The following is a 16,219-nucleotide window of genomic DNA, read 5'->3' on the forward strand; positions in this document are numbered from 1 at the left end:
AGAGAGAGAGCTCTTCTGTTTATAATCATATGCTCATTTTTTTTTTTCCTTTTTTTTTTTATCAGGAGAAAGGTAGACCTTATTATAAATTTTAAATAAAATAGAAGGTTCTGCTGGAATCACTATAATTTTAATAATGATTTATTTTTATTATTAATTTATACACACGTCTCGAATAAAAAAAATAATTTATTTAATTTAATCAAGATTTTTATAACTTTTAATTTATTTAATGAATATATTATACATTTAAATCACATATATAATATATTTAAATCAAATTGGAAATTTCTTCCACTATCACATATATTATATATTTTTATGTCACATAAAATTTAAAAATATATAAGCATAAGTATTAAAGTGTGAAATTTTAAATTTTTTACTCTTTTCAATTTTTTTTATTTTAATTTTAATTTAATATAAGATTAAATTATTCTTTTTTCAAATAAAGCCAGAAGTGACACACTGAAAAGTCAGAAAAGATTACCTTATGTAGCTTTCATTTCAATTTCTTAACAATTTAATTACTTGCAAGTCTTTGTTTATTTATTTGTCACAATTAAATATTTTCTTTTTATTTTTCCCTATCACTTTTCTTTTAGTTATTTTCGTTGTTTGTAGGTCCAAGTCACTTTAGTTAATCTCAGTATTGGAGATGATGCATTTTAATTTAATTTATTTTATTTTTGATAGAATTAATTTTTAACGGAATAATTTAGTTAATCTTAATAAGGAGTAATTGCTATATATATATATATATAGAATAGAGTATAATTTGAATTTAGAAAATTTATCTAATCAATTATATACTAATATTAACTTAGTCTTATGTAGTTGTTAGCTTAGCCGGTTTCCAAGTCAAAGTCTTCTTAGTCAAAGACTCCGTCGCTTTACAAGTATCTAGCCTAATTGAACCCATTGGCTTGCTTCATTCAAGAAGTGGTTGCATTATATTATTAACATGGGTCTAAACCAGTTGTGGATGTCTTTGATGATGGTTTTATTGTTACATGGGAAATGGTGGTGTGATGGCTGTTAGGATGACGAGAGAATTGCTCTGTTGAAGCTCAAAGCTTACTTCAGTAATTCTAATTGCGGGTCCATGTCTTCTTGGGGGGGAATTCCCAACTGTTGTAATTGGGAGTATGTCGAGTGCAGCCCCATTACAGGGCGAGTATCATCGCTTTATTTCGGGATAAATTCGTCACGTTATCCCTGGACAGATCCGACTATGGCAGATTGACATCTCCACACCTCTTTGTTTCTTTCCTTTAAAGAATTGAAACGTCTTTCCTTAAACGATATTAACATTGCGGGTTGCGTTGAGAATGAAGGTTCATATCTTGCTCATAGCTTTAGTTATCTAGTAAATTTCAGTTCATTTCGAATTTATCTGTGTTCTTAACAAAGCTACTGGCTGGAACTCTTTTCCAGGTTTTGAAAGATTATGGAGTCTCGACAATTTGGAGTTTCTTGATTTAAGTTTCAACAGATTCAACAATAGCATCCTGCCATCTCTAAGTGGTCTTTCACCTTTAAAATCATTAATTCTAGTCGACAATAGGCTGAAAGGAATAATTAATATTCAAGGTGAGTTTCAATTTCTTCCTTCCTTCTCTGAAGTGAAATCATATCAATACAATCTGTTTCCACAAATTTGGATACTAAATTTTTACAAGAATTCAATTCAATTAATTTTTTTTATATAGATTCTTATATTTAAAAATAGAAATTGTGAAAATTTAATGGAATGTTTATATATATATAAATTATATATTTACAAAAATTTAGTTCAATTTTTTTTTTCTATGAATTGCCATGTTTGGAAAGATTTGAAAAAATTATTTTAAAAGAAATAGAAATTGAGCCAAAAAGTAGTGTAATTGTGTAAGAATTCATTTCAATTATATTATTATTTTTTGCATATGATTTACATGTATTTCATAGTGTATTGTATTTGTGCAGAATTGAATAATCTAACAAGCTTGAAGGAGCTGAATTTGCAAGGCAATGAAATTGAAGGTTTTAAATCCTCTCATGGTAAGAATTGATCTTCACTGCATTATTATATGATTTTCTTTCTCAAATATATAAATCAGTATAAAAATTTATAGGTTTGAGGAATCTGGAGCTCCTTGATCTAAGTTACAATCACCTTGACAACAGCAAGCTCTCACATCTCAAGGGGCTTTCATCTCTCAAATCTCTGAATATGGGATATAATTCACTCACCGGAACACTTAGCATGAAAGGTTAGATATGGTTTTTATCTATTCGTTCGTTTGGACCCAGATGATAAAAGGTCAGTCTATAGTGATCTAAATAGTTCAGCTTTCTTTGTTGCCTAGAATTTGATGGGTTGAGCAACTTGGAGGAGCTAGATCTGGGCGGAAATAAAATCATCCACTTTGAGGCTCTGAGAGGTACCGTAATACAAGTTAAATTTACAATTATATTATTATTATTATTATTATTATTATTATTATTATTATTATTATTATTATTATTATTATCTCAATTATATTATTATTTTTTGCATATGATTTATATGTATTTCATAGTATATTGTATTTGTGCAGGATTGAAAAATCTAACAAGCTTGAAGGAGCTGAATTTACAAGGCAATGAAATTGAAGGTTTTAAATCCTCTCATGGTAAGAATTGATCTTCACTGCGTTATTATATGATTTTCTTTGTTATTATATAATTTTCTTTCTTAAATATATAAATTAGTATAAAAATTTATAGGTTTGAGAAATCTGGAGCTCCTTGATCTAAGTTACAATCACCTTGACAACAGCAAGCTCTCATATCTCAAGGGGCTTTCATCTCTCAAATCTCTGAATATGAGATATAATTCACTCATCGGAACACTTAACATGAAAGGTTAGATATGGTTTTTATCTATTCGTTCTTTTGGACCCAGATGATAAAAGGTTAGTCTGCAGTGGTCTAAATAGTTCAGCTTTCTTTGTTGCCTAGAATTGGATGGTTTGAGCAACTTGGAGGAGCTAGATCTGAGCGGAAATAAAATCATCCACTTTGAGGCTCTGAGAGGTACCATAATACAAGTTAAATTTGATAAGTCTACAGGCAGAACTAGCACAACAGAACAGAACATTTCAGCTTCATAATATAGGCCTGCAATTTTTTGTGCACTCTAAATTGCATAGCCTACAGTTGAGGCTCTGAGAGGTATACCAGAATATAAATTGCAATATGATGTTTCTCTTCTTTCTCAATTGCAGATGATAGAGGTCTAAGCAAGTTAAGCAAATTAATTCTGGATAGCATCTTCAGTTATGGAGGGAACACTTCACTGCGAAACACTTCATTGCTACATTCATTGGGAGCATTTCCATACCTCAAGACCCTATCTCTACAAAACAATTGTTTAAAATCAATAATATCTGCTCAAGGTAAGTTGTAGCAATAATGCCCAAAATTCTTGTTCCTGATGGATGTATGTTTAATATATAGTGTCTTAAACATTTGTTTGTGTCACTGTTTACAGCCAAAGCAATAAAAACTATTGAGAAATAACGAGTGAAACTTTCCGTTAAAAAAACGAACTAGTCAATGAATGATTACAAATTAAAACTTTTATTGGAGTATGAGGATGAAGAGACTAAATAACAAATTAACACGCCCCCTCCACCTAAAAAAATAAAAAAAAAAGAGTTCGAGCTTTGCATCACTACTGTTGTTTTGGTTTTAACAGTGTATATATTATTATTGTTTTTACTTTTATTATTGTAGGCTTGCCCAATTTCAAGAAGCTGGAACACTTGTACATGAATTATTCTACTACCAACAACAACTTCCTGCAAATTATATCAAATATAACCTCTCTTAAGACTTTATCATTGTATGGTTGTGGACTCAGTGGCACTTTGTCTCAAGGTAAGGTTGATCAACCCTCTCTCTTCTCTCTATCATTCTCACACACACATCAAGTATTCTAGCTAAAGTTTTTATGAATAAATAAATTTCAGGCATATGCAAGTTGGAACATCTTCAAGTTCTAGATATTGGTTATAACGATCTCAATGGTACATTGCCTTGGTGTTTAGCAAATTTGACTTCCCTTCAACAGTTAAACCTCTCTTCCAATCTTTTTACTGGAAATATCTCCCCCCTTGAGGGTTTGACATCCATTCAAGAATTAAAACTGTCACACAATTACTTTGAAATCCCAATTTCACTTGGTCCAGTTTTCAACCATACAAGACTTTTGCAATTTCATGCTGAGGGTAATGAAGTATATGCAGATATAGAGGTGCATGATTTGATCCCAAAATTCCAGTTAGAGACTCTTGTTTTGTCTGGCCTTGGATATGGTGGAGCATTTCCCAAATTCCTCTACTATCAAAAAAACTTAAAAGTTGTTGATATCTCATATATTACAATGAAGGGGGGCTTTCCATTTTGGTTGTTAGAGAACAACACAAACCTAGAAATGCTTTATTTAGCCAATAATTCTCTTTCAGGGCCTCTTCAGCTGCCTATTCATTCTCATATGGGTTTGTCAAACTTAGATATCTCTAATAATGGCTTCCATGGGCATGTTCCGATGGGAATTGGAATATCTTTCCCAATGTTGCAAGTTTTGAAAATGTCTAGAAATGGTTTCACTGGCAACATTCCCTCTTCACTTGGCAATGCTAGCTTCTTGAAAATTTTACAACTGGATGGAAATCAGCTCACAGGAAGTATCCCGAATAACTTATATAAGTGCTCGTATTTGGGGACGTTGGATGTTAGTGATAACCATCTCTCTTTTAGGATCCCAGGGTCCATGGGAAATATGTCTTCTCTTGAGGTTTTAGACCTTTCCAAAAACAATATCTTTGGAAGTTTTCCACCAAACTTCAACCCTTCAGAGTTAGTGTTTGTTTACTTATCTGAAAACAGGCTACAAGGATCAATTAGAAATTCATTTTATGGTTGCTCTAAGTTGATCACATTGGATCTTAGCCATAATTCTTTGACTGGGACCATTCCAGAATGGATTGGTAGGCTTTCATTTTTGAGCTATCTTTCGTTGAGTTATAACAGCCTTGAAGGTGAAATTCCAAATCAGTTGTGCAATTTGGGTTTCAACTTAATTGATTTATCTCATAATAATCTCTCTGGTCCTATCGTTCCTTGCCTAAGAGTTAATGAGGGTTCTGGTGTGATAGATCCACGAATTGAGAGTGAGCAAATGAAATGGATAACATATTCTTACCTCCTCTCGCTTTCTAGAATGGATCTTTCCCACAACAAATTGAGTGGAGAAATTCCTCCTGAAATTGGAGACAGTACTAGTCAAGTGTTGAACCTTTCCCACAACAGTTTGACAGGACCTATTCCATCAACATTCTCAAAACTGAGTGAAATTCGAAGCTTGGATCTTTCCTACAATCACTTGGATGGGAAAATTCCTCCGGAGATTACTCAACTTTCTTTACTTGCCTTCAGTGTCGCTCATAACAATTTATCTGGACCAACACCTGCAAATTTTTTGACTTTTGATGAGAGTAGTTACGAAGGAAATCCTTTGCTTTGGGGACCACCACTACCTAAGAGTTGCGATGCGACGACAATATCAACTGATGTTAGAGAGGAGAGTGGCTTCATAGACAAAGGTGTTTTCTATGTGAGCTTTCTGGTGACTTACATCATGGTATTGCTGGCAATTGTTGCAGTATTTTACATAAACCCATATTGGCGACGAGCATGGTTTACCTTCATTGAGGTGAAAATCATCAATTGCCAATATTTTCTGGAAGACAATTTTTGTGTACTATTCAAATTCCGAGTACCGTAGCTCTTAATTATTTATGCTTTTGCTTTTTAAGTTGGCAATTAAACCCTTGAATAAATTCCTTTTAATAACCAATTGAGAATTTTTAAGATATTTTATTTATGTACTTTTTTTTTTTTTGCACTTGCATTCATGAATTTGAATCCATGGATTTATATTTTGATTAATTACCAAGTTTGAAAGTTTAAAAAAATATATGAATTTAAATTTTAATAATATATATGAATGAATGAGGGATGAACTTTTGAATGGACTAAAATATCCTTATAATTTTAAATAATACTTAATTGAGTTTAAAATTTCTTTTTTAGCTTATATTTTTTTAATTATAATATATATCTGAAAGTTAAATATTCAAAATAAAATTTTGACAAGTGTTTTTACTATTAATTAACACTTGACATAATTAAAAAATAAATTTCATTTAAAAACATAAAATATTTAAAATTTCATTTTAAAACTAAGATTGGTTTTATTAAATAAGACCTAATTGAGTTTAAAGTATCATTTTAACTTATTATTTTTAATTATAAATTTAATTATTAACATTAGATAATGTTAACTTAATAATTTTATTTTAAGAATTATTGGTGTTAGGTTAACAAAATAAAAAAATATTAATAATAAAGGTACATTTGTCCACGAAAATGCTATTTATGTCACTTATCATCTAGTAGCAGGCTAATGATATCATTGTTCAAAATTTTAATAAAATTTAATTTGCACTTAACATAATTAATTGAAAATTTTAATATTAAGAAAATTTTAGTGTGATTTTAAAAATATAAAATATGAAAGTAAATATTAAATTATATAATTAAAATAAAATAAAATAAAAAATAATCGATAAAACAAGTAGTTTATTATTTTAAGCTAAATCAAAATAAAATCGATAAGAATTGAATTCAAAAAATTAATATTATAAGAGTCGAAATGCACTATATTAAATTTATTTTATTATTTTGAAAAATTATGATTTTTTTATCAATAATTAAACTTAAAAACATATTATATCATACTGTACCAAATCCTATCGAATAAAACAACTAAAACTAAAATTAATTTTATACATTTTTTTTTCATACTTTTCAGATATATTATATAATTTAATATAATTAATTATTTATTTTTATATAATTAAATAGAGCACATATATGGTATAGAAAAATAACAAATCACATATATGATCTAATATTAAATTTCATTTTTTTTATTTAATCAACGTGCATTGCACGTACTTCAAAAACTAGTAAAGACTGAAAAAAGTGAGGATTTGAAATAACATTAACTACATTATTTGGAATTTAAATTCAGTTCAAAAAAAAAAAAATTTTGGTTGGATACACACCTTTACTTTAAATCCAAATCTTTTCTAAAAAAAAATCCAAATCTAAAAATCTATTCGTTAACCAAATAAGATATTCTTAAATTTATGATATTTAAATTCAATATTGAAAATTCAAATTTTAAATTCAAATCTGTGAATTCAAAATTATATTTTGTAATAAATTTATATGTATTAATATTTAAAATAATTATACTTCGTTTGAACATCATATTTGGAAATAAAAAATATAAATTGCTAATAAATAAATTTCAATTAACAACATTTTATTTATTAAGATTTTTTAGAATAAGTTTTAAATAATACTATTTTATAATTCATTTCAAATCAATACTCAAATAAGATATTCTCTACATTTATGAGCTTAATATAAATTCATGATTGTAATTAAAGAAGAAAATCTATAATTTTATCAAATTTAAATTTTACATTTTAATTTTTTTATCCAAATAAGGTAGAAGAATAATTTTTCATATTAATTTAATATATTTAAAATTAAATTTTAAAATGTCATTTAAACTTTAATGGGTAAAAAAAAATAACTTTTTTATGTAGTAGAGAAACTCTGTTGGATTATTTAAATCAGTTTTCGATTTAATTTCGGTTTAATATGAGTTAGGAATGATTTTAGTATAACTCCACTTTAATTTTTAATAAAAATATTAAAATTGAAATTAGTCAAAATAATAAAATAAATATGATTCCATATAATTATGATTGATTGTTAGGATTTTAAAACTGGATAAATGAAAAGGAGGGCTCAGACTGTTGTCAATGCGAAAGGGTCGAGCGCGGCAGCACCACAGGGAGAGTAACCCAACTTTCTTTAAATGATACAAGGGCCTATTGGATTTCTGGGAAATGGTATCTTAATGCCTTTCTGTTTCTTCCCTTTGAAGAAATGACAAGTCTCTACTTGAAGGGGAACTCAATACTGGGTTGTGTTCAGAATGAAGGTAAGGGCTTTGCCTTGAATCGTTAAATTTATTTGCCTACTACTTGCATTTAGAACTTTCTTTAACTGCAGGTTTTGAGAGATTATTAACAAGGTTGAGCAATTTGGAGGTTCTTGACTTGAGCTACAATTTTTTGAATGAAAGCATATTGCCATATTTGAAGGGATTTTCACCTCTCAAATCTCTAAATCTTGGATATAATTTGTTTATATTAACGATTCAAGCAAAAGGTAAGCCCAAATTTGAGAATTTAGAAGATTTGTACTTGGACAAGATTTCACTCAATAATAGTGCAAAACCTCATCTTTCTACTGAAAACTTACCTCTCTTGTATTATAGGACGGTGGAGTCTAGCTAATTAGAGCTCTAAACCCATCAAACTGATACTCAATAATCAACAACGGCATAGAACTTCATATTACTTGCAAAACTAGTGAATTGAAAAGATTGAGTACAATTTAGTGAATAAACAAAAACAAAGGAGAACATATGAGGGTTTGTTATTTAATAGCACCAATATGCTATGCTGGAATAAGTCGGTTGAAGAAATATAAATTATTTCAAATCACATAATCGAGCTAAAATGAAATTCATTATGTAAAAATATTACTACATTAAAACTTGTTAAAATATCATAAAATTTGTAACATTCTCATACATTTAAAATACGTTTTTTCATAGATAGTGCCGACATCTTAGGCCCATAAAATAAAAACCCTGGTAACCTAAGAGCAATGCTAGCATATTGAGCACCATAATGACACTGATAACCAAAGACCAATAAATTGCTAGTCATACACATGTGCAGAACTACTCCAAAGAATGATCACATGATACACGCTCCAAAAAACTATGTGTATGTCAAGCGCTGTCCTAAAGACAATATAAATATAAGTTGAGCTAAAAATAAATCATCTATCAGTGTGCTATCATTTCGGTGCATATATTGAGTATATTTGGCTATTTATTCATCTGTAATTATAAATCTTACTTTTTTTAATTAATAAGCACATAACTACAATTCTTTGTTCCAATTGCATAATGACAAAATAACATATATAATGTAAATTAATATTAGTATTATATAAATTAATATTAGTATTATATATTTATCCATTCATCTGTACTACAAGATGCCAATTAGTAGATGTCTCTTTTCCATGCATTTAAACCATAATAAAAAAAAAAAAACTCCTCCTAAAAGTATAATAATTCAATAATCAAAATCAGCTACAAACTTTACTTTCCATATTAAATTCTAATGACAATTCAACAGCATTTCGCCATGAACTAGACATTCACCCAATTGTAAAGAGCACTCATCAATAACACTTCCAAACTCTCAATTCCATAAAAGTTAAGTCTAAAATTAAAATTCTTAATATTATGTTCAACACACCACTCAATCCCATAATTTCCTTCAAATTCCTCTTATATAAATCACAATTCAGCAACACATTAATTACCACACTTCATTCTTTCTATTCCTTAACAAAGCTTGAGAAAAAAAAATCACATAGTTCAATTTAAAATTCGATATACTCAACAATTATCAAATCCCTAATACGTTCACCATTTGTCCCCAGTATATATATATAATCATCTATAATGTAAATGTTGTGCATCGCGGAAGTATGTAAATTGCAAAGAAATAAAATAAACACACAAAATACCAATATTTACGTGGTTCACACTCCTCAACATAGAGCTACATCTACGGGCATGCTATCTTCCACTATCAATAGTAATAAAATCATCATTACAAGCTCATAACTATACTACCCATCAACCCAATTACACCCAAGAGAACCCATACTACATAACTACTAATAGTAAATATATTAGTTAGTCCCTCTCAGTCTCCTCTAGACATAACCCAATATATTTACTATTATAATACTACACCATAAAGGGTGCCTTCAACTATACAGGCAAGAGCTCTCTCATCAATGGACAAGAATCTCTTCCTCTTGAATTCTATGTCCTTTCTCCACCTTAGGCCAAAGCATCTCTTCATTGCAATGGGCAAAAGCCCCTCATCAATGGGCAGAGCCAAATCAGCAGCAATTGTCAAAGCCAAATCCGCAGCAATTGGCAAAACCCTCTTTATAATGGGCGACAGCCTCACTCAATGGGTTGAAAGTCACTCTCTTCAATGGGCAAAAGCCACTCTCTTCAATGGGCAAAAGGGCAAAAGCCAAATAACCTTTTCCATCATTCTCCTATTTATAGTGTTAATTCTCTCAATCCTTATCTGATCAGGAGTCTCACTCAATTTAGGAATAACACTAAAATAAGAGTTCTACTCATTATAGGAAATATTCCTCCATCCTATTGAGGAATATTTCTCCCACTCAAATTAGGAAAAGATCTCTCTCTAAATCCCATTAGGATTTGTGTTATTATCCAACAACCAAAATGGAAAGCCCCCATGCATTTTATCATGTGAGAAAACGACTAATTGTGAGTTATGCTGATAGTAAAGGAACTTGGGAAATGCTCTACCACATCCAAGACCAGGCAAAATAGTCTCTAATTGGAATTTGGGGATCAAGTTATGCACCTCTATTTCTGCATACCCTTCATTATCCGCAGCCTGCAAATGCTTGAGCCTTGTATGGTTGAAATAGAACTAAGTGAAATTGATATTTGAAAGTGATTGTCTGAAAGTTCTAATTTTTGGATGGATGTTAAACCCTCGAGGGGGTAGATTTTTCCAGTAAAATGATTGGAAGAGAGATATAATCGTTGAAGTGATGTAAGATTTGCTAGATGAAGGAGTGGAAGCATGAAAAACATAAATTTAGATCATTGAATTCAAAATCTTTCTTCTAGGGTCTCATGCATCATGCAAGATTCATTATTTATCTATTTGATTTCAATGTTAAACAACATATTAAAACACTTTTAATATGATTTTGGATCGATATTTGCCATTTAAGATTTTAGAATTAACAGATTAATTCATTAGAACCCTAGATTAGATTAAGAACAAGTACACTAACCTTTTGATGCACTGCAGTTGTATTTGGCACCTTTGGGATGCGCCTAGGACACCAGATGTTGTCCCTCTAGCTTTTCCACGCCAAGATCACCAATGGCAGCCCCTTAAACAGCTTCTCAAGCCTTTCCAATCAATTAGAAATTCAGGTTTTGCCTTTAGAGATGTTATAGATGTATACAGGACGCTAGAAACGATTTCTAGTATTTTTAATTCAAGAGAATGTTGGCAATTCTCTTTGAATTTATGAGTGATGAAGAAGAAGAGAGGAAGAGAGGAAGAGGACTCCAAGGGTGGCGGCACATATGAAAAAAGAGCAGTTTATCATTATTTTCTTTTCATCCTTTCCCTTATATAGCTGGGTCACCACTTAAAACCCTTACCACATGTCACCTTCTGATTAGCTCTTAGTTTAATTGACCCAATCACATTGTGCCAAGTGTCAAACCTAGATTTAATCTTGACTTTGATCATTTTACATGATTAAAAGACAAAATGGAAAGCTTATGTGTAGTGCCATGTGTCACCATCTCATGGTGCCACATGTCACCCTGTGAAATGACCAAAATACCCTTGTGCCTTAATTTTGAGTTCTCAACCCAAAATAATTATTTCTCTTCTTTTAATCAATTTATATCAAATATAAATTAATTAATTTCTCATAACTAAATTCATATTTAAACACTTTAAATATAAATTTAACTTATATTATACATCCAATAACCTAGATTTGGTTTCAAGCCATTCTAGGGACTTTGCAATCTAATTGCAAACCAAACCTATTTAATTAATCAATTAAACTCTTTAATTAATTAATTAAATCATATTTAACTTTGTGATTACTTGTGTATGTGTGTGACTCATTAGGCTCATCACTAATTGGTAATGAGATATGATATCAACTATTAATATCATTAGAACTCTTTCTTACCATAAATGATTTCTCTAAATCATTTTATGTAGCTCATAGACTATGGTTAACACCTAGCATAGCATGCCATAGCCACCCAATCAGTAATAAGGTTTACCTTAAATGAACCTATAATCATATGTTACCATGCACTAGAATCTCTCTGTTATAAAATCCCAAATCGAGCTAGAGTCATGGTTTATGTCAAACCCCGTTTGCTATGAATATTATGTTCTCTTTTAATTCCAGTTCTTAATTAAAAAGATTTTCTCATCAGAAACTCTTTTCTGATTAAATCTATCTGTCCTGGCCAGGAACTTGAAACATCAAGAACAATTAAATGAACATAGGATTTTATCCCTATTTACTTAGGGTAACAGATTCCATCTTGATCAACACCTACCTCCATATATAACTAGTAGGAGTCAACACATGCCCATATACCCATACACAGTACAAGTATGAAAGCAGTATCAAACTCAAACCACCTATATACAAGATAACTGTGCTATCTCAGGTCTAAAGATCATATGCACTGATATGATTTATGACAATGCATTGACAAGAGTAAACTCAATGTGCTTGTCATAAATGTTACTGGTTCGGCCTACTTATCATGCAGAAGTGCCTATCATGTTTGTTATATGGCATGAGACTCACCATTCCATCTTATTTACATCTCATATAAATACATTAGAAACAAATATGAATAAAATCTTTCTGGATAAATCATGTTCTGTTGTGAAGTATCCTCGATTGTGAACCAATTTATGATACTTTGTGCTAGAAATACTGTCACTCATATTCTTAACAACTTAATAATAGAATTTCTAGCAAAATATCAATGGACCTTTTTTATTACACATAAATATATTATGTAAATGGAAAAATAAAAATGTCTTTTATTAATAAAATATGTACAAGATACATACTAAATGATATGCTTTAGGGCATACTACTAACACTAGACACCAAGGCAATATATCATTGAGATCATTATATCTGACATCAAGCATTTGGAGATTTCTCAACTCGCATATGCCTGAAATTTATTTATTCACAAAAACTTTAGCTAGAATCCTCGATCTATATGAGAGAGAGAGAGAGAGAGAGAGAGAGAGAGAGAGAGAGAGAGATAGAGAGAGAGAGAGAGAGGATTGATAGACCTTACCTTGGGTCGTTGGTATGGTGCCACTAAGTCCACAATACATCGATGATAAAGTCTTCAGAAAGACCATTCTTGAAATAATATGCAAGATATTGTTTTTAGTAGTAGAAAATCCATGCATAAATGTTCCAACTTCTTGAAATTGGGTAATCCTACAATAATAATAATAATTGAAAAGAAAAGTTTAAAAAGACCTAAGCATTATTAAAGCCAGATATAAATTATAGAAATGTGGCATGGCGAGGTCATATTTAAAGATATAAATAATTATCACAACCTACAACGTTAATTAATGATGGAAGTGAGAGGTGGTAGTTTATCTTGAGGGGGTAGGGTGTCTTTTAATGAATACAATGACAAAATTTTAAGAGAAGGCTATGCTCCAAGACTTTGAAAGGACTCATCATTTAAAGAAGATAAATCTAGGAACAACTCTTCCAAGATGGAAAATTCTCTGACTCTATTAAGAAGAAACAACAAATTTCTAAGACAACTTAAGAATAAGAATTTTGGGCATCTTTGCTATAACATACCCTGAGCAAATTTTTTTCCTTAATATTATTGAATAATAGATAAAGGGTTTTGAGGTACGAAAATGCTCCTAAGTTATGAAGCAGTGAAGGGCTTCTTCCATTTGTGGTGATGTTGTTCAGAATTAATTTGCTTAGCTTGCTTGGACCTATAGCATCTGCAATTGAGGAAAGAAATAAACCAATTTATAGACCTTCACCCTTGATTTAATCAATTTATTATGTACCAATCAATATAATAAAACTATAGACTATGCAAGATAGAGATCCATAACAAATTGCACATACCTCGTCAAATTGAACTGGTACCTCTCAAGGCCTCAAACTTGATGATCTGATTTCCACTCAAATCTAGCTCCTCTAAGTTGCTTAATGCTAGGCAATCAAGAAAGTAAAACTAATATTAATTAATCACTTCTTTTCATTGTGTAAAAAAAGAACATTAATCATGTGGGTCAAAGAAAATAGATAAATCCCATATCTAACTATTATGACAGGCACGCAAATCTAAAGCACACACACAAATCACACAATCACACAGGATAGAAAAGAGAAGAAGAATAACACAGGATTTAACATAGTTCAACCTTAAGGTCTATGTCCATGGGCAAGACAAGAGAAAAAGTTTCATTATGATGAAAAGAGCAAGATACAATCACTAAGAACTCTCAAACCCTAACCCCTATGTGTTTTCCAAATATCTCATAACTCTAGCATAAATGGTAGAATATTATAATATTTAAACTGGTCCATACCATAGGGGCGTTGCCCCCACACCCCCAAGGAGATTAGTGGTGGGCTTCAAGTCCAAGCCTATTAGCCCGTACCTTCTACTACTATCACAAATCTCACTTTTTATCCCAATCAGGTTGAGTCATAATTCAGGTCCATAAAAACATATCCAAATTTCGAGCCACAAAAAATAACACTAACCTTCCATGTTAAGTGCTCCTGTGAGTAAATTATATCTTAGATTCAGAGATTTGAGAGTTGAAAGCTCCTTGAGAGATGAAAACATGCTATTATTAAGGCGACTGTAACTCAGATTAAAGAGCTTTTTACTGTACAAGGGTACTGTAGGACGAAAATTGCCAAAACAGGGTGTGGATTGTAGATATTACGAAAATGGTGTGAATTTGGTTGAGCTAGAAAGTGGTGCCATGGGATGCTAGTATGACAAGCAGGCGGAGCATAGGAAACTAATAGCATTGGCATCCGGTCATGGGACACTAGTTTATAGGGGTGGCCACGGTTCAGGAACAGCCGGTTACGGCTCTTGAACCTCCAGTTCAGGTTCAATAAAATCATGAACCTGAACCAAACCGTCATGGGACGATTTGGAAGACAGTTCCTGAACCGCCGATTTCGGTTCAAGGCCCTGTTTAAAACGGTTTAAAAGATGGCTTGAAAAATGACAGTTTAAGACGGTTTGAATGATGATTTGGAAGCAGTTTAGGAGCAGTTTAAAAGCGACTTAAAGGAAAAAATTAGAGGAAATTTTTATTGATTTATAATTTAAGTTATATTTGTAAAAATATTTTAATTTTTCTTAGAAATCTTTTAATCAAAATAAAATAAGAATAAAAAGAATAAAATTAACTTATTTTTAAGAAAAATTTAATAAGTAAAGACTTGAACTTATTAAAAAACTAAAGATGAAATTAATTTAAAAAAAATTAGAAAAATGTGCATGAACTTAATTTTGCCTATATATCCCTTTAGGATTTAGAGGAATCAAAATTTTTAGTTATAAGTTGAGAGAGGGGAGATTGAGGTGGTTTGATCATATGAAGTGTAGACATAGGAAAGCTCCAGTTAGACAAATAGAGCACATTGGGTTAGAGAATAGAAAGAAAAGAATAGGTAGACCTAAACTGACTTGGAGGATAATAGTACGACATGACCTAAAAGTATTACACATTTCTAATGATTTAACCCAAAATCGTTTAGAGTGGAGAAAGAGAATCCATATAGCCGGTCCCAATAAATTTTTGAGATAAAAGCTTAGTTGAATTGAGTTGATTTGAGTATTACTTGTCCTTTTTAAAAAAATTATATGATAGTTGATAATTAAAAAAATATAAAAGAAAAAAAATCAAAATAGAGGGTATTGAAAATTTTATTGAAGATATAAAATAATAACTGAGTAATTGATATAGTATTAAAAATTTTAGTGAGCAAAATAATAAAGTAGGAGAATTATGAAAGTACTGAGAATTAAAAGGAGTATAGAAAATAATTATTTAGAAAATTTTAGAGAAATTGAAAGAGTATTGAGAATTAAAGAGAGTGTAGAGAATAATTGTGTATAGAATTAATGATATATATATATAAATGAATTAGGACTGGAGTGAGGTATTTATTGAATTTTTTTGTATTTAAATTACTAGTTTGGTCCGGTTCAGAACCGTCTGTTCAATCCGGTTCGAAACCGCTGGTTCACGGTTTCTAAAAAATATGAACTTGAACCAAACCATAGAAAGACGGTTTCAGTTCG

At 30.6% G+C, this 16,219-nt stretch overlaps 1 protein-coding gene across 1 annotated transcript; it reads left to right on the forward strand.

Moving 5' to 3' along the window:
• Positions 1 to 971: 971 nt before the first annotated feature.
• On the forward strand, positions 972 to 5,887 carry LOC131177803 (cuscuta receptor 1-like). The gene is made up of 11 exons (XM_058142903.1): positions 972 to 1,244; positions 1,438 to 1,593; positions 1,969 to 2,043; positions 2,118 to 2,255; positions 2,352 to 2,426; positions 2,583 to 2,657; positions 2,752 to 2,889; positions 2,986 to 3,060; positions 3,252 to 3,422; positions 3,763 to 3,906; positions 3,999 to 5,887. The coding sequence occupies exons 1-11, from the start codon at positions 1,106 to 1,108 to the stop codon at positions 5,813 to 5,815; spliced, it is 3,003 nt and encodes a 1,000-aa protein (XP_057998886.1). The 5' UTR covers positions 972 to 1,105; the 3' UTR covers positions 5,816 to 5,887.
• Positions 5,888 to 16,219: the final 10,332 nt, after the last annotated feature.

Source organism: Hevea brasiliensis, unplaced genomic scaffold, assembly GCF_030052815.1.
Source record: "Hevea brasiliensis isolate MT/VB/25A 57/8 unplaced genomic scaffold, ASM3005281v1 Scaf9, whole genome shotgun sequence".
NCBI classification, from domain to species: domain Eukaryota; kingdom Viridiplantae; phylum Streptophyta; class Magnoliopsida; order Malpighiales; family Euphorbiaceae; genus Hevea; species Hevea brasiliensis.